The sequence below is a fragment of the Ostrea edulis genome, chromosome 7, assembly GCF_947568905.1.
Source record: "Ostrea edulis chromosome 7, xbOstEdul1.1, whole genome shotgun sequence".
NCBI classification, from domain to species: domain Eukaryota; kingdom Metazoa; phylum Mollusca; class Bivalvia; order Ostreida; family Ostreidae; genus Ostrea; species Ostrea edulis.
Window position 1 is genome coordinate 38,899,464 of NC_079170.1, and position 21,433 is coordinate 38,920,896.

Here is a 21,433-nt window from a genome sequence, read left to right on the forward strand (position 1 = left end):
GTTCGTTCACCTCAGTCTGAAAATAAATAAATGTAAAATGATATTATCTAGGGTATATTTAATTCAATGGTATTTATCTTATAAGGGAGACATATCCTATCAAATGAAATTTAAAAGCTGCTTTAAATTATCCTTTATGGGGCTGCTTTATTATCCTTTATGAGTCTGCATGAAAGGTTATATATAAAGAATATGCATGAACCCTTAAACTTCCAAATATGTCCAGAATTGAAACGCACCCTGCATTGGAATTGCAAGTCCCAGTAAAACAGCTTTAGTTTAGTAATTTTTAATTACAGGGAGCCATATGTACCCATCTGGGGTTGTATGATCCAATCAACAAAACACATGAGGTAATTATTTTTGTGTGATCCAATCAATAGAAAGCATGAGATAAATATTTCTATATGATCCAATCAATTGAAAGCATGAGATAAATATTTCTGTATGATCCAATCAACTGAAAGCATGAGATAAATATTTCTTTATGATCCAATCAATAGAAAGCATGAGATAAATATTTCTGTATGATCCAATCAACAGAAAGCGTGAGATAAATATTTCTGTATGATACCGTGTTTGTGACACATTGTATGGGGTAAACACACTAGTGAGACAATCATCAATCTTTGTCATTCACATCTATATCATCAATATAATAATGGCATGAAGGAATAAACTTTAGATGTATCTTTCTGTTTAATTGGTTTGCTATTCAAAACATGTACAAATGCATGCTCATTAATTGCATCAACTGTCCGATAATCATATACAATGTATATATGAACATGATGTAGACGATCTGGTGTCATTAAGCTTAGAACCCGAGTTGCACAATGATTAGTTAACTTTAACAGACAGTTATCTTCTTATCAACTCTTACACGTGTAACAAGAAGGGAGAAAATACAACGGACCAGACCGGGATTTGAACCTGGGCCCCCTGAATCTCAAGTCAGGTGTTCTACCAACTGAGCATCTGGCCACTGGCGATTGAACCCGGCTGACCGCTACACACAAATTTATATAGTGTTAACCAGACGTTAACTGTCAGTTAAACTTGACTCATCTTCATGCAACTGGGCCCTGGTTTACATTGTGAAAACCAAACTCCAGTAATTAACTTAATTAATAGCCAATATGTCATGTGTCTGTCTCTCCGGTGAGTGTTGCAATGACTACACAGGCAGTGTAGTATGGCAAATGCATTAAAAAGTTCATTAAAAAATCTGGTAAGTAGTATAGTTTTATTTGATGACTTGTTGTCAGATGATTATCGGTTTTGTCCTCTTTGAAGGTGATTTGGATCTACAACCAAAGAGTGAGAATGGTGTCATGTTCCATGAACAAGGGGAGATCACTTATAGGTAAATCACTGATGTCCACAAAAACCCACAAGTGAAAGTCAAATTAAGATTCAGAATTCAGTATTAGAAATGCATGACAAGGAAGCTAATATATATAGTTGTACAAAATCAATTTAATGTTTATTTACATTTACAGAGGTATAGTCGGTGTTATTAAGCTTATTGCTCTTTTGGCATATTTATCTTTTGATAAGACATTCAGCAACCATTCAACTAAACTTAAACACTTCCATATTTATATAATGTAGGATTTAAAAGAAACACTTTGAACTATAAAGATTGACTGTCAAGCTTGTTTGTTGTTTGTTTGTGTAAACGATGAAAACATGAGAGAATTTCTGCATAATTAGCAAATTATTCTTTAATCAATGAAATGTATGCTTTTTCAGCATTTACAATAATAAACAAAGATGATTCCCTAACAGCCAAAATGCCAGGGAAAGGTATGTACCGTGATATAAAGGTATGTACCATGATATAAAAGTATGTACCGTGATATAAAAGTATGTACCGTGATATAAAGGTATGTACCGTGATATAAAGGTATGTACCGTGATATAAAGGTATGTACCGTGATATAAAGATATGTACCATGATATAAAAGTATGTACCGTGATATAAAGGTATGTACCGTGATATAAAGATATGTACCATGATATAAAAGTATTTACCGTGATATAAAGGTATGTACCGTGATATAAAGGTATGTAGCGTGATATAAAGGTTTGTACCATCTAAATAAAAGGTGTGTATCATCATATGAAGGTATGTGCGACCGTGATATAAAGCTATGTACTGTGATATAAAGGAATGTAGCATCATATTGATTCTCTATGTTTGAGTGTATTCTAACCCTTGCTCATTTTTTCTTTTAGACATCTACAGTGTTTTCCTAGCAGAAATTCAGGCCAAAAGCACTAGAGTCTTCTCCCTTAACATAGAACGACAGCAATTCATCAAAGTGCAGTTCTTGTACGACAGTCAAGCATCGGATAGAGAGTCTCATCTGCTGCTTATGCTACATAGAGAGTGTAAGTTACACTGCACAGTGTGAGGTATAGAGTGTAAGTTAATGCTGCACAGTGTGAGGTATAGACTGTACAGTGTGAGGTATTGAGTGTAAGTTATGCTGCACAGTGTGAAGTATAGAGTGTAAGTTACACTGTACAGTGTGAGGTATAGAGTGAAAGTTACTGCTGCAAAGTGTGAGGTATAGAGTGTAAGTTACACTGCACAGTGTGAGGTATAGAGAGTAAGTTATACTGCACAGTGTGAGGTATAGAGTGTAAGTTAATGCTGCAAAGTGTGAGGTATAGAGTGTAAGTTACACTGCACAGTGTGAAGTATAGAGAGTAAGTTATACTGCACAGTGTGAGGTATAGAGTGTAAGTTAATGCTGCACAGTGTGAGGTATAGAGTGTAAGTTACACTGCACAGTGTGAAGTATAGAGAGTAAGTTATACTGCACAGTGTGAGGTATAGAGTGTAAGTTACACTGTACAGTGTGAGGTATAGAGTGAAAGTTACTGCTGCAAAGTGTGAGGTATAGAGTGTAAGTTACACTGCACAGTTTGCGGTATAGAGTGAAAGTTACTGCTGCAAAGTGTGAGGTATAGAGTGTAAGTTACACTGCACAGTGTGAGGTATAGAGTGTAAGTTAATGCTGCACAGTGTGAGGTATAGAGTGTAAGTTACACTGCACAGTGTGAGGTATAGAGTGTAAGTTAATGTTACACAGTGTGAGGTATAGAGTGTAAGTTACACTGCACAGTGTGAGGTATAGAGTGTAAGTTACACTGCACAGTGTGAGGTATAGAGTGTAAGTTAATGTTGCACAGTGTGAGGTATAGAGTGTAAGTTACACTGCACAGTGTGAGGTATAGAGTGTAAGTTAATGTTGCACAGTGTGAGGTATAGAGTGTAAGTTACACTGCACAGTGTGAGGTATAGAGTGTAAGTTACACTGCACAGTGTGAGGTATAGAGTAAGTTATTCTGCACATTGGAAAGCAGGGATTGTAAGTTATGCTGCACATTATAGAAACTGATTTTTAAAACGGCAAATGTAATATACATGTAATTTGGTGTGTTATATTTTACAGCTGTGGTGCTGTACCTAATATACCTATAATTCGGTGTGTTATATTTACAGCGGTGGGGCTGTATCACATCAGACTGGGCCGGGTCGGAGAGAAGGGAGTGGTAGGCAACATTATACAATAATTCAGCTGAATTGTTACTACTGATAACTCTGAAACTGCATCTGCTACTTGTAAAACATTTAAGATAACATATTGATATCAATAGACATTTGAAATGGGATAAAGTAATTGTCCAACTATTTCTTGATAAACAAAATTTCATATCCGTTATAATCAATTCATGCATGTCATTGTGGTATGTCAACCTGAACTGAACGTATGACCTTGACCTCTGTTATGTCTGATTACGGTACACGTTAGGTGATGCTAGACCAGCCGAAGACAGAGCAGTTGATCAAACGATTTTTCTGGTGTCAGTGGGATTCGCTCTACCAGAGGTTGTACTATCTACAATACATGAAGCGAGGGGAGGGGGAGAAAGCAAAAATCAGCCCCAGTATATCCTGTATACAGTTCTACCAGAACGCCCAACACGACAACATCGTAAGTATCTACCAGCACGCCCAACACGACAACATCGTATCTACCAGAATGCCCAACACGACAACATTGTAAGTATCTACCAGCACGCCCAACACGACAACATTGTAAGTATCTACCAGAACGCCCAACACGACAACATTGTAAGTATCTACCAGCACACCAAACACGACAACATCGTAAGTATCTACCAGAACGCCCAACATGACAACATTGTAAGTATCTACCAACATGACAACATTGTAAGTATCTACCAACATGACAACATTGTAAGTATCTACCAACATGACAACATTGTAAGTATCTACAAACACGACAACATTGTAAGTATCTACCAACACGACAACATCGTAAGTATCTACCAACACGACATCGTAAGTATCTACCAGAACGCCCAACATGACAACATCGTAAGTATCTACCAACATGACAACATAGTAAGCTGTCATTTAACTTTCTAAACAGGAGTCCTAATTTGATATTCTCTCAGCATGACTTTGATATGCTGAGTTACATGTGCTATGATTAGTATGCAGTACAGTAAGACATACTTATAACAAATTCATGCTTATTGTAAAGTGATATTATTCCCCTATGAGAGGAAAGTAATGAAAGTTTTATTTGATATAACAAAGTTGGGTTTTAACGAATTATTTTTTGCTGGTCCTGGATGTTCGTTATAACTGTGTTTTACTTTATAATGAAGTTTGTTGATAATGTAATGTTTTTCACTGGCTCCGGAGGTTCACTATAACCATGTTTTACTGTATAATGAAGTTTGTTGATAATGTAATGTTTTTCACTGGCTCCGGAGGTTCACTATAACCATGTTTTACTGTATAATGAAGTTTGTTGATAATGTAATGTTTTTCACTGGCTCCGGAGGTTCACTATAACCATGTTTTACTGTATAATGAAGTTTGTTGATAATGTAATGTTTTTCACTGGCTCCGGAGGTTCACTATAACCATGTTTTACTGTATAATGAAGTTTGTTGATAATGTAATGTTTTTCACTGGCTCCGGAGGTTCACTATAACCATGTTTTACTGTATAATGAAGTTTGTTGATAATGTAATGTTTTTCACTGGCTCCGGAGGTTCACTATAACCGTGTTTTACTGTATAATGAAGTTTGGTTATAATGTAATGTTTTTCACTGGCTCCGGAGGTTCACTATAACCATGTTTTACTGTATAATGAAGTTTGTTGATAATGTAATGTTTTTCACTGTCTCCGGAGGTTCACTATAACTGTGTTTTACTGTATAATGAAGTTTGGTTATAATGTAATGTTTTTCACTGGCCCTGGAGGTTCACTATAACCATATTTTACTGTATAATGAAGTTTGTTGATAATGTAATGTTTTTCACTGGCTCCGGAGGTTCACTATAACCATGTTTTACTGTATAATGAAGTTTGTTGATAATGTAATGTTTTTCACTGGCTCCGGAGGTTCACTATAACCATGTTTTACTGTATAATGAAGTTTGTTGATAATGTAATGTTTTTCACTGGCTCCGGAGGTTCACTATAACCGTGTTTTACTGTATAATGAAGTTTGGTTATAATGTAATGTTTTTCACTGGCTCCGGAGGTTCACTATAACCATGTTTTACTGTATAATGAAGTTTGTTGATAATGTAATGTTTTTCACTGTCTCCGGAGGTTCACTATAACTGTGTTTTACTGTATAATGAAGTTTGGTTATAATGTAATGTTTTTCACTGGCCCTGGAGGTTCACTATAACCATATTTTACTGTATAATGAAGTTTGTTGATAATGTAATGTTTTTCACTGGCTCCGGAGGTTCACTATAACCATGTTTTACTGTATAATGAAGTTTGTTGATAATGTAATGTTTTTCACTGGCTCCGGAGGTTCACTATAACCATGTTTTACTGTATAATGAAGTTTGGTTATAATGTAATGTTTTTCACTGGCTCCGGAGGTTCTCTATAACCGTGTTTTACTGTATTATCAATGTGTTAAGAGGCCCTTACCATTCAGAGAGACAGTATGACAGCATGTGATATATCCTAGTACAACTGTTACACATTAGAATTATCTCATAATTATTACAACTGTTACACATTAGAATTATCTCATAATTATTACAACTGTTACACATTAGAATTATCTCATAATTATTACAACTGTTACACATTAGAATTATCTCATAATTAGTACAACTGTTACACATTAGAATTATCTCATAATTAGTACAACTGTTATACATTAGAATTATCTCATAATTATTACAACTGTTACACATTAGAATTATCTCATAATTATTACAACTGTTACACATTAGAATTATCTCATAATTAGTACAACTGTTACATATTAGAATTATCTCATAATGATTACAATTATTGAATGTTTTGATTGTTGTTTCAGTTGGATATACCGATTCAGTTCCCTTTTCCACATATAAAGTCGACTTCAAAGTAAGTTATTTTTGTTACGATTATCACTGTCATGTGACTTGTTACTGTTATATCTATGTTAAATTTATCACCGTCATGTGACTTGTTACTGTTATATCTCTATATATACATGTATGTTACGTTTATCCCTGTCATGTGACTTGTTACTGTTATACCTTTATACATACATGTATGTTACATTTATCCCTGTCATGTGACTTGTTACTGTTATGTCTCTATATATACATGTACCAGGGTATGTTATATAGCATGTAAATTTCTTCTGTATTGCATCATGCTTTGATATTTCTATACTCTAATCAAAAACAGCCTTACATCTCTCGGCACCAGTGAATTCAAAGTGTCATTGATTATGTTTGAATGTCAGCAACTGATGTTACTAACTCCATCAACAATTATTTGAAATGTTACAACTCATATTTTTTTAAAAGCACAAAGCCCCAAATGGAGGATCTGAGAATTTTTGTATATATGAGCAATGTTATATTTTAACAGAGTTCAGTATTCTAATGACCATTTGGACAGTGGCATCCCTGGTGAGTAATTTTCAGAATAGAAAATACCTGCCTCGACTTATTCAGCTGTAGTTTTCTCAGTTGAAGTCAAACTTTGAAATTTGAAATTTATGTATTTGAATTATTACATATATATGCATGTTATATTTATGTGTTAGATATTATGTCCTCATTTGAGCAAATTGACCTGAATCATAATGTACAGTACTTTATTAAAAATGTACAGTACTTTATAGAGAAATGTGACCTTCATAATGTACAGTACTTTATAGAGAAATTTGACCTTCATAATGTACAATACTTTATAGAGAAATTTGTCCTTCATAATGTACAGTACTTTAAAGAGAAATGTGACCTTCATAATGTACAATACTTCAAAGAGAAATTTTACCATAATGTACAGTACTTTAAAGAGAAATTTTACCTTTATATCAAGATTCCTATCTCAATATGGTGGTGCTGACACTGGCCAATGGAACGTTCTGTATCTGCTATCAAAAGATGGAGACACCCTACACCGCAGACAGACGATCACCGGTCAAGCGAGCCAAGAAATCACCAGGACCGGTCAGTTCGTAGAATTCAGATTGTGTTCCTGTATTTTATCTCTGTTCGTTTCCATATATGTATCAAAAGTCAATGTCCATTTTTCCCTTAGTACAACAATGTTGCAGGGATGTAAATTTTTGCTCGATCTTCCCGTTGAGCATGTCAATCACATCAAATAGTAATTCTCCAGGGGACTACCTCACACTTAATTAACATGCCAGGTGTAGAGAGGAAGTTCCTGTGAATTTACAGGTCAAAAGGTCATAGGTCAGGGTCACTAATCGGGTGTGACAATATAAATTTGAGGTCATTCCTAGGGCTGCAACAGGTACCCGAAGTAACCGAAAACTTTGAGTCGTGTTGTTTGGTCTGGTTTGGTTCCATTTTTCTATATTTAGTTTCGGGTCCAGATTTTAGACCCACAACAAAATGGCATCAAAATCCTCAAATGTAGCTGTATTTTGATCAATTGTTAAATGATGGCATTGTGGACAAAACAATGACAGTATGTAAGATATGTCAGACACATTTAATATACCCCACAGAATCAACATCGTCAATGACAAAACATTGAAAGCATGGAATGGAAACAATTAGAAGTAACAATGCTGATTCTAGTAATGTAGCGGACAGTATAAGGGAGAACTTATACTGCCTCGCTAGAGAGCTAGCTTTTCTAGTGATGTGGTAGAGTCTTTCTCTTGATCACGCAAGTTAAGCAACGGCGAGCGTGATCAGCACTTGGCTGGGTGACCACTACACGTCACAGTACCATTACCATGGATGTTGAGCCTAAACCACAGTCTGCATCCGCGAGTAATTCTTATAACAAAATTCAATAAAGGTTTCTGATTTTAACTGTAAATTAGATTTTTAGTGTAGCAATGTAGATTCGAACCGAAATACCCATACCCAAATTAAAAAATCATGAACCAACCCGAAAATTTTTGGAACCGTGACAGCCCTAGTCATTCCTGATCATTCAGTGCTGTCATCTCTTCAGGGCACTTAGCTGATCATTCAGTGCCGTCATCTCTTCAGGGTACTTAACTGATCATTCAGTGCCGTCATCTCTTCAGGTTACTTAACTGATCATTCAGTGCCGTCATCTCTTCAGGGTACTTAACTGATCATTCAGTGCTGTCATCTCTTCAGGGTACTTAACTGATCATTCAGTGCTGTCATCTCTTCAGGGTACTTAGCTGATCATTCAGTGCTGTCATCTCTTCAGGGTACTTAGCTGATGAGTTGAAGAGTTTTGATACTGGTTCACACGACAGTGATACAAGTGTTTTAGATTTCATTACAGGTTTTGCCATTGTTATGCCTGTGTTGTTTACATGGATGTAATAAAGCACTGCTGTTTTTTCTCTTGTGTAGAACCCTTCTCCTCTGAGTGCCCACAGTCTATCAGACACGGATGAAGAGACCACCGACATCAATTACTACATCTGTATGGTGCATCACGGTAACAAACCATCGTCGCCATTCAATGTCAACATATCATTGTTATATTTCAACAAAATGGATCCTAGATTCGTATCTGAATGAGAAAATTAAACGATAAAGAGTTCGTATTAGTGACCTATGAATATGACCATACTGAAGCATTTGTGGAAATATGAGCAATGATGATGATAGAAAATATTTAAATCTAATTATAGCCAAGACCCTCCATGGTTGTGTAACGGGGCTTCCACATTCCCGAAAGTACAGACTCAATTTCTCTTGGCATGGTAAGTGAGGTATATTTCATTCATGCATGGCTGTATTAGTAAGTTTGCCCTGGTTTTTCAAATTTTGTTCCCCTCAGATCCAGGCAAGCAAAATTTAATTGTATAATGCTTTTAGAAAATTTAATTAATTTCACGATATAGGCAGGCAGACAGACATTTGAATGTATTTTTCTGGCTGCAATCATTGTCCTGGTTATACATTGTCATGTGATACTGACATCATTGTCCTGGTTATACATTGTCATGTGATACTGACATCATTGTCCTGGTTATACATTGTCATGTGATACTGACATCATTGTCCTGGTTATACATTGTCATGTGATACTGACATCATTGTCCTGGTTATACATTGTCATGTGATACTGACATCATTGTCCTGGTTATACATTGTCATGTGATACCGACATCATTGTCCTGGTTATACATTGTCATGTGATACTGACATCATTGTCTATACATTGTCATGTGATACCGACATCATTGTCCTGGTTATACATTATCATGTGATACTGACATCATTGTCCTGGTTATACATTGTCATGTGATACTGACATCATTGTCCTGGTTATACATTGTCATGTGATGCTGATTTTTCCCTGTACAGGAGACTATCTGATGGTGATGTTACCCGGACATTTTGTTCATCTGCTGAATGTCGGAATCGAGTTTGAACCTTGCCAGCATATCCTCTTACATGGTACGCCTTGATCCAGTATTATCATGATCTAATTAGACCTGATCGATTGAAAAGAGTTATCTGTCTTAGCTCAAGTGGAGAGAAAAAAAATGATACAAATTTTGTCGGATTTTGTCGAGTAACCTATATCTTTTTCGGCTGCTTATAAGTAAACAAATGTTCTTTTATATGTGTGTTTATCAGGTGCTATATTTATGTATTAATCATCTTTCATACAATTTGTATATTTCCCAAAAGTTTTAATGATAGAGAGAAAACTATAGATAGATAGACAGACAGAGCATTTATGATTGGACATTGGATATCTGAAATTATGACCTGATGATGTTGAAATTTGATCCTGTTTCAGAGCGCAGCATTCAGGGAAGCCTAGACTCCATACACAGAGATGGTGAAGATATCAGGCAGACAGGAAGTGGGGATTCCCATGGCAACAGTTCGTCAGCCATTGTTGATGTGTCTGTGTTGTCAACCGCTGCTGAAAAATTGAACAACATATCAAATTCTAGTCTGCAGGAGCTACAGAGAGACTCACCAACAGGTATATATAAAACTCACCAGACAGACTCACCAACAGGTATATATAAAACTCACCAGACAGACAGACAGACAGACTCACCAACAGGTATATATAAAACTCACCAGACAGACAGACAGACAGACTCACCAACAGGTATATATAAAACTCACCAGACAGACTCACCAACAGGTATATATAAAACTCACCAGACAGACAGACTCACCAACAGGTATATATAAAACTCAACAGACAGACAGACAGACAGACAGACTCACCAACAGGTATATATAAAACTCACCAGACAGACTCACCAACAGGTATATATAAAACTCACCAGACAGACAGACAGACAGACTCACCAACAGGTATATATAAAACTCACCAGACAGACAGACAGACAGACTCACCAACAGGTATATATAAAACTCACCAGACAGACAGACAGACTCACCAACAGGTATATATAAAACTCGACAGACAGACAGACTCACCAACAGGTATATATAAAACTCACCAGACAGACTCACCAACAGGTATATATAAAACTCAACAGACAGACAGACAGACTCACCAACAGGTATATATAAAACTCAACAGACAGACAGACAGACTCACCAACAGGTATATATAAAACTCACCAGACAGATGGACAGACTCACCAACAGGTATATATAAAACTCAACAGACAGACAGACTCACCAACAGCTATATATAAAACTCACCAGACAGACAGACAGACTCACCAACAGGTATATATAAAACTCAACAGACAGACAGACTCACCAACAGGTATATATAAAACTCACCAGACAGACAGACAGACTCACCAACAGCTATATATAAAACTCACCAGACAGATGGACAGACTCACCAACAGGTATATATAAAACTCACCAGACAGACAGACAGACAGACTCACCAACAGCTATATATAAAACTCACCAGACAAAAATATTCCTTGTTTTTTTGCTTGGATTGTTATATTTTCTGAGATGGAAGAGATTTAGCTGACATTTTACTCTTCATTAGTGTGATAAAACCAAGGATTGACTAAAATCTTCCTGATACGATTTCAGTATGATTTTATGACAGCAAACATTTTTATACCCCCTGCAAACGAAGTTGGGGGGGGGGGGGTATTGGAATCACCATGTCTGTCTGTCCGTCTGTTTGAAGACATGATTTTGTCCATGCATATTCTAAGAAATTAGTGAATGAATTTTTCTATAAATTTGTACACTCATTACTCACCATATGAAGATGTGCACCTGGTATTATTACATTGATTGGATGATTTTTCTTTAATTTAATGTATTCACCTATGCATCTTGTAATAGTTACATGTAAATGATACTGCGTTCTGCATCAAGCAGACATCACTCAATATTAGCAGGGGGCCATGAGGTGTGATTTTTTTTAGCTGCTTATGTTAATTGATAGTACAATGTCAATTATTTGTGCATTAAATTATAATTGTCCATGCTGGTAAAATTTTGACATGTTTACTTATCGGTATATCAATGTGTAATCAGCTACTGCTTTGTAACAGTAGAAGTGTGTTTTACAACATTATATTAGAAACCCTCATCTCCCTCCACAGGCAGCAGTTTCTATGACAACTCCAGTGGTGCTGTTTGGAGGGTCCATGTCAACATGGAGACTCTGATCCAACTGTTTGTGCATTGTTATATGTCCACCACCAGGGCGGCGCTGTTACACTATGTTCTGACGAGGACACGGGACTTCTTCCTCATCAAAAGAGTAAGTTTTATCTGGACATTCTCATAGTACAATGGTCAGTTTTATCCGGACATTCTTACAGTCCAATGGTCAGTTTTATCCAGACATTCTCACAGTCCAATGGTCAGTTTTATCCGGACATTCTCACAGTCCAATGGTCAGTTTTATCCGGACATTCTCACAGTCCAATGGTCAGTTTTATCCAGACATTCTCACAGTCCAATGGTCAGTTTTATCTGGACATTCTCACAGTCCAATGGTCAGTTTTATCCAGACATTCTCACAGTCCAATGGTCAGTTTTATCCGGACATTCTCACAGTCCAATGGTCAGTTTTATCCGGACATTCTCACAGTCCAATGGTCAGTTTTATCCGGACATTCTCACAGTACAATGGTCAGTTTTATGGGGACATTCTCACTGTACAATGGTCAGTTTCATATTCTATGATTGTAATTGTTTATGATTGTAATTCTAGGATTGTAATTCTAGGATTGTAATTGTTTATGTTTGTAACTCTATGATTGTAATTCTAGGATTGTAATTCTAGGACTGTAATTGTTTATGATTGTAACTCTATGATTGTAACTGTTTATGTTTGTAATTCCATGATTGCAGCTCTTTGAAATGCTGAGCAACGACATACCAAGTTGTGAGGTACCTGCATTAATGGCAGAGTTTCTCATTGGTCAGTATTTATCTTTTTTTAATTTGCTAATTCCTGAGTCATTGACAAACTTTGAGCTTGTACACTGTGGGCTTTGTTTTACACAACTTTTGTTTCCCCCACAGCGACTACCTATTCCTCTATGAGGCGACAGTTTGACCGTGAGATCCTGAAACTCGTACCATTCACAGCTTCCGACACATTTAGAGGACAATTTGAAAAGGTCAGAAAGACTCAAAGATTTTTACTTTCACCAAAGTTTGTATTAAATTGATAATTAATTTTTTTTTTTATGGCATGAGATACAAAGTAAATGTTTGAGGCGTTGATAAATGATGATTTAAGCAATACTTATAGGTTATAGACTTTGTATGGGAAAATATGACGACCAAGTTTTTTGGCACGTAAACGGACCAAGTTTGCAAGGTCCGTCCGCGACAAAAAAAACAAGGTCGTCATATTTTCCCATACAAAGTCTATAACCTTTTTATCATATACTTTCAATTAAATTCATTTAGAAACTCACAGTAATTTTTAGGTCACCTGAATTCATTCAGGTGACCTATTGCTATCTGTTTTTGTCCGTCGTCGTGCGACGTGCGTCGTGCGTTAACATTTGAACATTTTCAGCTTCTTCTCTGAAACCCCTGAACCAATTTCAACCAATTTTGGCATATAGCATCTGTGGGTGGAGGGGAACAAAAATTGTGAAATTCGTGGTCCCTGCCCCCCTGGGGCCTGAGGGGTGGGGCAAAAACCATCAAAATGAGTGTAATTTTAAAAAATCTTCTTCTTTACTCCTGGACATCAAGAAGCCAAACTGTGGGCATAATTATAATGAGCGTTGAGCCCTCTACCAAAATTGTGAAATTCATGGCCCCTGGGGCAGGGGTTCTTGTGTTAGGGTAGGGCTCTATTGGTCATATAGTGAAAATGTAGAAATTCTTTGAAAATCTTCTCTGTCTCTGGGTATTAAGTAGACAAACTAATAGCATGGTAATGATGAGCAAGGATGCCTCTTTATACCCCCCGCAACAAGTTGTGGGGGGGGTATACTGGAATCGGGTTGTCCGTCTGTCCGTCCGTCCGTTTGTAGACGCAATGGTTTCCGGGCTCTAAAGCATTATCCTTTCCACCTACCGTCACCAAATCATATATATGGACTACCCATGGGATGAAGATGTTCCCTATCGATTTTGGGGTCAAAAGGTCAAAGGTCAAGCGCACTGGACATTGAAGTAGCAATATGGTTTCCGGGCTCTAAAGCGTTATCCTTTCCACCTACCGTCACCATATCAAACATATGGACTACCCATGGGATGAAGATGTTCCCTATCGATTTTGGGGTCAAAAGGTCAAAGGTCAAGCGCACTGGACATTGAAGTAGCAATATGGTTTCCGGTCTCTAAAGCGTTATCCTTTCCACCTACAGTCACCATATCATATATATGGACTACCCATGGGATGAAGATGTTCCCTATCGAGTTTGGGGTCAAAAGGTCAAAGGTCACGCACACTGGACATTGAAGTAGCAATATGGTTTACGGGCTCTAAAGCGTTATCCTTTCCACCTACAGTCACCATATCATACATATGGACTACCCATGAGATGAAGATGTTCCCTATCGAGTTTGGGGTCAAAAGGTCAAAGGTCATGCGCACTGGACATCGAAGTAGCAACACTCAGAAAAGAGGTAGTTTATACCAATTACCAACACCCTTTGGGAGATTGGGGTAAGCGGGGGTTATTCTTAATGAGCATTGCTCATGGTACCTCTTGTTAAAAATTGTGAAATTCATGGCCCCTGGATCAGGGGTTCTGGTGCTAGGGTGGGGCTCTATAAGTCATATAGTGAAAATGCATTATTTCTTTGAAAATCTTCTTCTCTGTCCTTGGGTATTAAGTAGACAAACCAATAGCATGGTTATGATGAGCAAGGATGCCTCTTTCAAAATTGTGAAATTCATGGCCCCTGGGTCAGGGGTTCTGGTATTAGGGTGGGGCCCTATTGATCATATAGTGAAAATGCATTTTATTTCTTTGAAAATCTTCTCCTCTGCTGCTGGGTATTAAGTAGACAAACTAATAGTATGATAATGATGATCAAGGATGCTTCTTTCAAAACTGAAATTTATGGCCCCTGGGTCAGGGGTTCTGGTGCAAAGGCGGGGCTGACCACATAGCTATTCAATGTTTCTTCCATCCAAAAGTAAAATTCTTATATTTAAACACAAACCTAATTCAAACATTGGAAGGTTGTTACATGATACTCAGGTGACCTATAAGGCCCCTGGGCCTCTTGTATTTTTAACAATTTCTTTATTGATTTAACTGAATAAAAGATTAAAAATTTGAAAATTAACGACATAGTAATTTGATTGTGATGTAATGTTTCCAGGCATATATTGTGTGATATATGCCTGCAAACTTTTAAAGAAGAAAGAAGAGATGAAATTGAAAGTATGTAATACAGTGATTTATGAAATCTCAGAGCTATGAGGGGGAGAGAATCGCCCGTGTTTCCTATATGCCATTGGCCTGTGTAAGCATCGCCTCTAAGTCAGCCAAGGACCGGTCACAAAAGCGGGGCAGTGTGGGGGACGACCTCTGGGACATACTCAGGCACCACCTGCGCTGGATGCAGTTAGAAGAACTGGTGCGGTTCTCACACAAGTCAGTGAAAACCCTGTGTGAGGCGAGGACCAAAAGCATGGAAAAGGTACAGCATGGAAAGAAGGCCATGTATATAATTCTAACTGAAACATAACTGACTCACGAAAGTAAAACACTGTATTACGCAATCATAATACATATGTAGAATGATATACGTATTTGAATATCAATATATATTTAAAAGAAATTATTTTCTTGCTGTCAGAATTGTTTGGAGAGTTGGTGTTTGAAAATAAAACCAAGTTTCCTTTGAATGATTAGTATTCACATGTGCCCTAGTTTTAGGACTTTGATATGTGATTGGCTGTTGACATTGGATGTCGTTTTGTAGAATGTCAACACATATATCACAGTTCTAAACACAAACCAACGTAAACTAAAAGTTGCAACATGTTCAAGTTTCTAAAAGAATAATTTTAAGATCCCTTGATGATCACAATTACAAAACAGCCTAAGTGATTTATAATGCTTTGAAGTGATTGGCAGATATGAATCGGATACATATTGGACAAATGAAGAGGCTTACCCATGTAGGAAATTCTTTAATGACTGCATTCAGTGCTGTATCAGTTATTCTCACTTTGAATTGTTCAGTAGTAATGAAAATACAGATTAACTGGTAATTTGGATGATAGCAAGTTTACGGTTCCTCTCAATTCAAATTAAGGTTTCTTTCAACTCAAACTATATGGCCCATTGCTTTATGTTGGGTCATAATGTGAGGGGGTTTTTTTTGTGGGGGGGTGTGTGTAAAGTTTCTGTTGCCTTGGAAACCAGTTAATAGATATATTTTATGACAGGGAGGATCTCAGGGCACTAAGACAGAGGACCAGTATTTCTGCTCTTCTCTTCACGGACACAAAACGAGATCTAGTAGGTGAGAAATTGAATATCACAACTCTTTACATTTGTCATGAAAGTAATGAGAATGTGTGTGTAACATCGTAGGACATGCTAGTAGTGTTGATGACTGTGCGCTGAAATTAGACTTGTCTAGTTATTTGCAGATCGGTGTCCCCGGCTCCTGGGACCCTCACCTTCAACAACAACAACAAACGAGTGCGGCCCGACACAGTACTCGGGACAGCACCACCATTTTTACAGGGCATCAACATCGCGGAACTCTCAGAAATAGCTGTAGACACGGTAACCATTGGACAGCCGCAAAATAAAATAATTAACGTTATATACCGTAAACCACTCGCAGTCACGTAGTTCAATTCACAGAGTTTGTGTAGTGGGTATGTGAGCGTTCTAATTTTGATTGGACTGGAATCAGAATTTTCTACCTCACAATACACATGCACATGATTATAGTGGGTTTTCTCAAACATCCAACTTTTGTTAAACAATAAAGTACAGGGAACACTGAGTATTTTTTGTTTTGAATGTGTTTATATCTTTGATTGTATTGTAGACCAAGGAATTGTTCACTAATCATCTCAACAAATATCTAAGGAAGGAAGCAAGGTCGAAAGGTCAATCAGTTGCTAAGGAATACATTGCGTGCCAGGTACCAGTTTTTGTTTCGTTTTGATGATAATAAGGAGAGAGGAGAAATGCTATTTTAACAGAGTAACATCTTGTGTATATACTGTAATAACCGTTCATCTCTCTACATTAGAAATACAATTTCTATGTCAGATGGATTAGTTTGAAATTAATCGTAACATCACAAGATGTGTACATTACATACAATTACATTGGATTTGAACTTCCTACAACACATCGCTAGCTATAAATAATGCATGTTGCTAGGTATGCCCTGCTTAGTGATGCCCTTAGTCTTTATGTATGACATTGTTTTAGTATACCTGTAAATGCCTCTTTTGTTGTTACATACAGGACCCAGTTACACAATGTTATTTAACTTTCACAGTGAACTCATCAATAACTCTGACATTTATATAATGTTAACTAGACAGTAACTGACAGATTACCCAGAGACACTATACACAACACCCTGCCTTCTTGGCCAGGTGAATTCCAGGTAAATAACAATAACCATAGATAAGCTCCACCCACAACCAGTGATCTGTTAAGAAAAGAAACTGAACAGCATTTTGGGGGTCTTTAACTACCGGTAACATTTGTGCGGCTGGGTTTTTAGGTGCAAATACTTTTTGATCTTATACATGTAGATCATGTCAGTAGTTTATCATTCTTTGTTGTTAGAACAATAGTCATTGTATACATTTGATAACATTGCTGTTTCTTCCTTCGTCAGATCCAGCAGTCCAGACAGCTCTGTCACCTCCTGTGGAACCTCCGAGGTCCCCTGCTTCCCTATACAGACCTCGATTTCCTACCTAATCTGTGAGGCCACTATCAATGTTATAAGTCATGCAAATTTCTCGTCACATTCCTGTATTCTATGAAGACATAGAGGATCTTGAATGAGTGCTCATCGCATATGAAATTTATGAAATGAATTACTGGATTTAATATTAAAATTCGGTAACTCATTTCATAAACTTCATATGCCATAAGCATGAGTGTAAGATTTTATTTATCACACAACTATTATTGAAGGCAAATTTTTATTTACTGGTAACTGTCTATTTCACAAATCGAAAGTCACAGAAATTTATGTGTTTTCAGTTCCATTGTGATGTCACTACGTCACGGTTCGAAGAAACTTGAAATCATTTTCACTTCATAAAACACACAAAATCCTCTTGGAACAACCTTGGTGACAAAACAAGGTCTTATACTGTCAATGTTAACAATTTCAAAGGATGACATGCTGTTTTGTTTACGTGGCGCATGAATGATTGACCTACATGATTTGCATAATTATGAACCTGCACTACGAGTTCATATCATTTTTCTGAACCCGTGTTATGAACCTGGGAAAAGTAGTGTTGTATGATAAACTGATTTATGATACTGCATCTTCTTTGCATGCAAGAAACACGCCTTGCATGTAGATGTTTGATCTTTGCTGGACTTACTCTGTAGGGTTGATCATTTCCTTGTCTTTGTATGGATTGTTTCAGCTGTTTACTTCCACTCTACTCTCATGTTGATCATTTATGTGTACACTACTCTAATGTTGATCATTAACTTACACTCTACTCTAGGGTTGATCATTTCCTTGTCTTTGTTCAGGACTGACCCCTCCACGGATGACGAGTATGAATTATTCCAGCTGTTTGAGAGATACTACCAGACCTGTACTGAATTTTCATTCCCTCTGCCTCAGGGTAAGTCTCCTCAGATCCACATGTAAAACTTTGTTCTGTGTGGAAATGGATGTTGTAAAGCTTTGTTCTGTGTGGGTTAATTGATTGTACATGTATATTGTTTAACATCCCTCTCAAGAATTTTTCACTCATATGGAGTCATCACCATTGCTGGTGAAGGGCTGCAAAATTTTGGCTTATGCTCGGCGCTTGTGGCCTTTAAGCAGGGAGGGATCTTTATCGTACCACACCGGCTGTGACATGTGACACTTGGCCTCGGCTTTTTTACAGTCTTACCCAAAGGACCGCCCCACTTAGTTGCCTCTTATGACAGGCAAGGGATACTGGGACCTATTCTAGCCCGGATCCCCTACAGCATCTCTGTGTGGAAATGGACAGAGCATAGCATTACAATGTCCTCTGTGTGAAAATGAACATGGTGATGCTTTGCTCTCAGTGAAAATCTGTTCCCAGTATCAATTCCAAGCTGAAAATTACTTATAATAATCAATGAATTTAATTTTGTTGGAATCCATCAAATACTGCATGACTGTGTTACTTCCTTGATAAAGAAATGATATATGTGTTAGTTCCTTGATACTCACCATGCGGTGACCTACTTATTGGTGTCACAGTTTATAAGTCTCTATTTTGTTGGATGTGTTTCCAGTTACACAGATTTGAATCATACATGTATGTTTAAGATTTAATCTGTAATTGTTTATTTGATCCAGACCTTTATTAATGAGCTCTGTTTTTCTTCCAGGTTTCATATCATACTTCACTGCTCTTGGTTATCGAAATTTGAATTCCAGGTACAATCGAAATAATCTTTCAAATATTTTTAAAAGAAATAAACAGTTACAAAGTTCTGTTGCCAATCATTAGTTCTCCTGCATTCCTAATGTCCTCCTCCTTTTCTCGCCAGCCTATTCCTTCAGTATGTGGATCATGGAGTCTTGCAGCTTACAGGAGAATTCATGGCTCAAGTTCTAGCAGGTACAGTCAGACCTTGTTATCTTGGACTCAATGGGACCAAGAAAAAACTTCGAGATATCGAGGGTAAAATACTTAAAGAATGAGTGGTTGGGACTTCCGAATCACTTCAACATATCCATGGTATTCGAGATATCGGTTTTTGAAATACCAAAGTTCAACTGTATATACTGAAGCTACCTCAAAACACAAACCAGTCTCTTATAGTTAATGGTTGCAGCTTAAAAAACTTGATTATGCCTATTTTGTAAGTGTCCCAGATAATTGAAAATTAAGACATTTTGTCTTCATGTTTTTTTATTGTTATCTCCAGACATTCGCAACACCAAAGAGGAAGTAAAGATGAAGCAGCAAATTATTTCCAGATTACCACAGGTAACTTTTGAATTCTTTACAATTCCTTTTTTCTAAATAAAAAGGTGAAGATAATGAACTCCTATTAGGAATACAAAATTCAAAGTAGGGTAGAGCAAACACGGACCCCTGGACACACCAGAGGTGGGATCAGGTGCCTAGGAGGAGTAAGCATCCCCTGCTGACCGACCACACTTGCCGTGAGCCCTGTATCTTGATCAGATAAAAAAATTGCATGAAAAATCGGAATTGAAATATTTTCAAAAATATGTACACGATGGATTGTTGACAAGCACTTCTGAACATACAAGTATTTATGTTACCATAGTGCTGTTGTTGTGTTGTTGACAGAGTTTGGCTGAAGAATGTTACCGGGAATGGAACCACCCTCTGTGTCAGATTTACTTCGCCCACAAACAAGTATCCAACATTCTCGAAGGTATGGAGCTTTATTCAACTTCTCCAAGTCAAAGAATTTCATGATCATAGTTTTATTTATTGAAGCATACATGTATGAATATTCAAAGATACATTGATTTTCATAGAGAGCTAAGTTTCTTTTTTCCTTTTATCGGGGGAGTATATAGCTTATTAGTCACTGGGGTGTCCATCCCTCTTTCCATCCGCCCGAGCTCTAAAACCTTTCATCAGAAATTGATATAATTTATCGCAAATGTTCTTTGAGATAAGGACTTGGGGATCAAGATCTTTCAAGGTCATTTTAGAAAGGACAGTCACTCAGAACATATAAAAGTTTCTTATTTCAACATTTTTTTATATGAAAGTTCCAATCTCCTGAAATTTCCATCAGAGATTGATCATAATTGATCACATATATTCCTTTGGACAGGGGACTTATGGACCAAGGTCATTTTGGAAGGGTCAATGTCAATCAGAATATATCACTTATATAAGGCAAAAGTTCCTTAATATTTCAATAGTTTCTGAATATTATTCACCATATATCACACAAATAAGTAACAGGTAAATAGTTTTCAGTCAGTCAGTCAGAGGTCACTTCAAGGTCATTTTGAAAAAGATCATGGTCACTTAGAACATACACCATGTATATGCAAAAACCTTTTTTTCAACAATATTTCAATAGTTATTGGTCTTTTGGATCAAGTTCATTTTGGAAAGTCCAAGTTCACTGAGAACATATTCCTTATAATTATGAGGAAAATGTTCCTTCTTTCAACAGTTTTTGAACGGGTATTGATTGTTGATCATATATCACACAAATAGATGTAAGTAATAGGCAAATGACTTTCATACAAAGGTCACACAAGATCTTTTTGTGAAGGTCAAGGTCACTCAACATATTATATTAAAAATTAATATG

The 21,433-nt window shown here is 36.9% G+C and overlaps 1 protein-coding gene and 1 long non-coding RNA gene across 6 annotated transcripts in view; both read left to right on the plus strand.

Annotated features, from left to right (window-relative positions):
* Nucleotides 1-21,433, plus strand: part of LOC125657198 (protein pigeon-like) — a 29,260-nt gene that overhangs the window by 3,339 nt on the left and 4,488 nt on the right. For 2 of the 5 annotated variants that reach the window (XM_056144301.1, XM_056144302.1), the window contains exons 3-28: nt 300-353; nt 1,297-1,366; nt 1,756-1,809; nt 2,242-2,397; nt 3,518-3,567; nt 3,828-4,010; nt 6,407-6,456; nt 6,952-6,992; nt 7,408-7,538; nt 8,901-8,988; nt 9,185-9,256; nt 9,864-9,956; nt 10,306-10,497; nt 12,077-12,237; nt 12,834-12,903; nt 13,008-13,105; nt 15,375-15,602; nt 16,357-16,433; nt 16,564-16,702; nt 16,974-17,069; nt 17,784-17,872; nt 18,668-18,762; nt 19,508-19,556; nt 19,670-19,740; nt 20,051-20,112; nt 20,443-20,530. In XM_056144301.1, the coding sequence (XP_056000276.1) occupies nt 300-353; nt 1,297-1,366; nt 1,756-1,809; nt 2,242-2,397; nt 3,518-3,567; nt 3,828-4,010; nt 6,407-6,456; nt 6,952-6,992; nt 7,408-7,538; nt 8,901-8,988; nt 9,185-9,256; nt 9,864-9,956; nt 10,306-10,497; nt 12,077-12,237; nt 12,834-12,903; nt 13,008-13,105; nt 15,375-15,602; nt 16,357-16,433; nt 16,564-16,702; nt 16,974-17,069; nt 17,784-17,872; nt 18,668-18,762; nt 19,508-19,556; nt 19,670-19,740; nt 20,051-20,112; nt 20,443-20,530 (2,557 nt within the window). Of the gene's footprint in view, nt 1-299; nt 354-1,296; nt 1,367-1,755; nt 1,810-2,241; nt 2,398-3,517; nt 3,568-3,827; nt 4,047-6,406; nt 6,457-6,951; nt 6,993-7,407; nt 7,539-8,900; nt 8,989-9,184; nt 9,257-9,863; nt 9,957-10,305; nt 10,498-12,076; nt 12,238-12,833; nt 12,904-13,007; nt 13,106-15,374; nt 15,603-16,356; nt 16,434-16,563; nt 16,703-16,973; nt 17,070-17,783; nt 17,873-18,667; nt 18,763-19,507; nt 19,557-19,669; nt 19,741-20,050; nt 20,113-20,197; nt 20,292-20,442; nt 20,531-21,433 lie in introns of those variants that run through there. The other 3 variants (XR_008796943.1, XM_056144300.1, XM_056144303.1) reach the window with 3 other exon arrangements.
* Nucleotides 13,985-15,325, plus strand: LOC130048109 (uncharacterized). The gene is made up of 2 exons (XR_008796947.1): nt 13,985-14,091; nt 14,534-15,325. It is a non-coding gene; the product is annotated as an uncharacterized LOC130048109 (long non-coding RNA).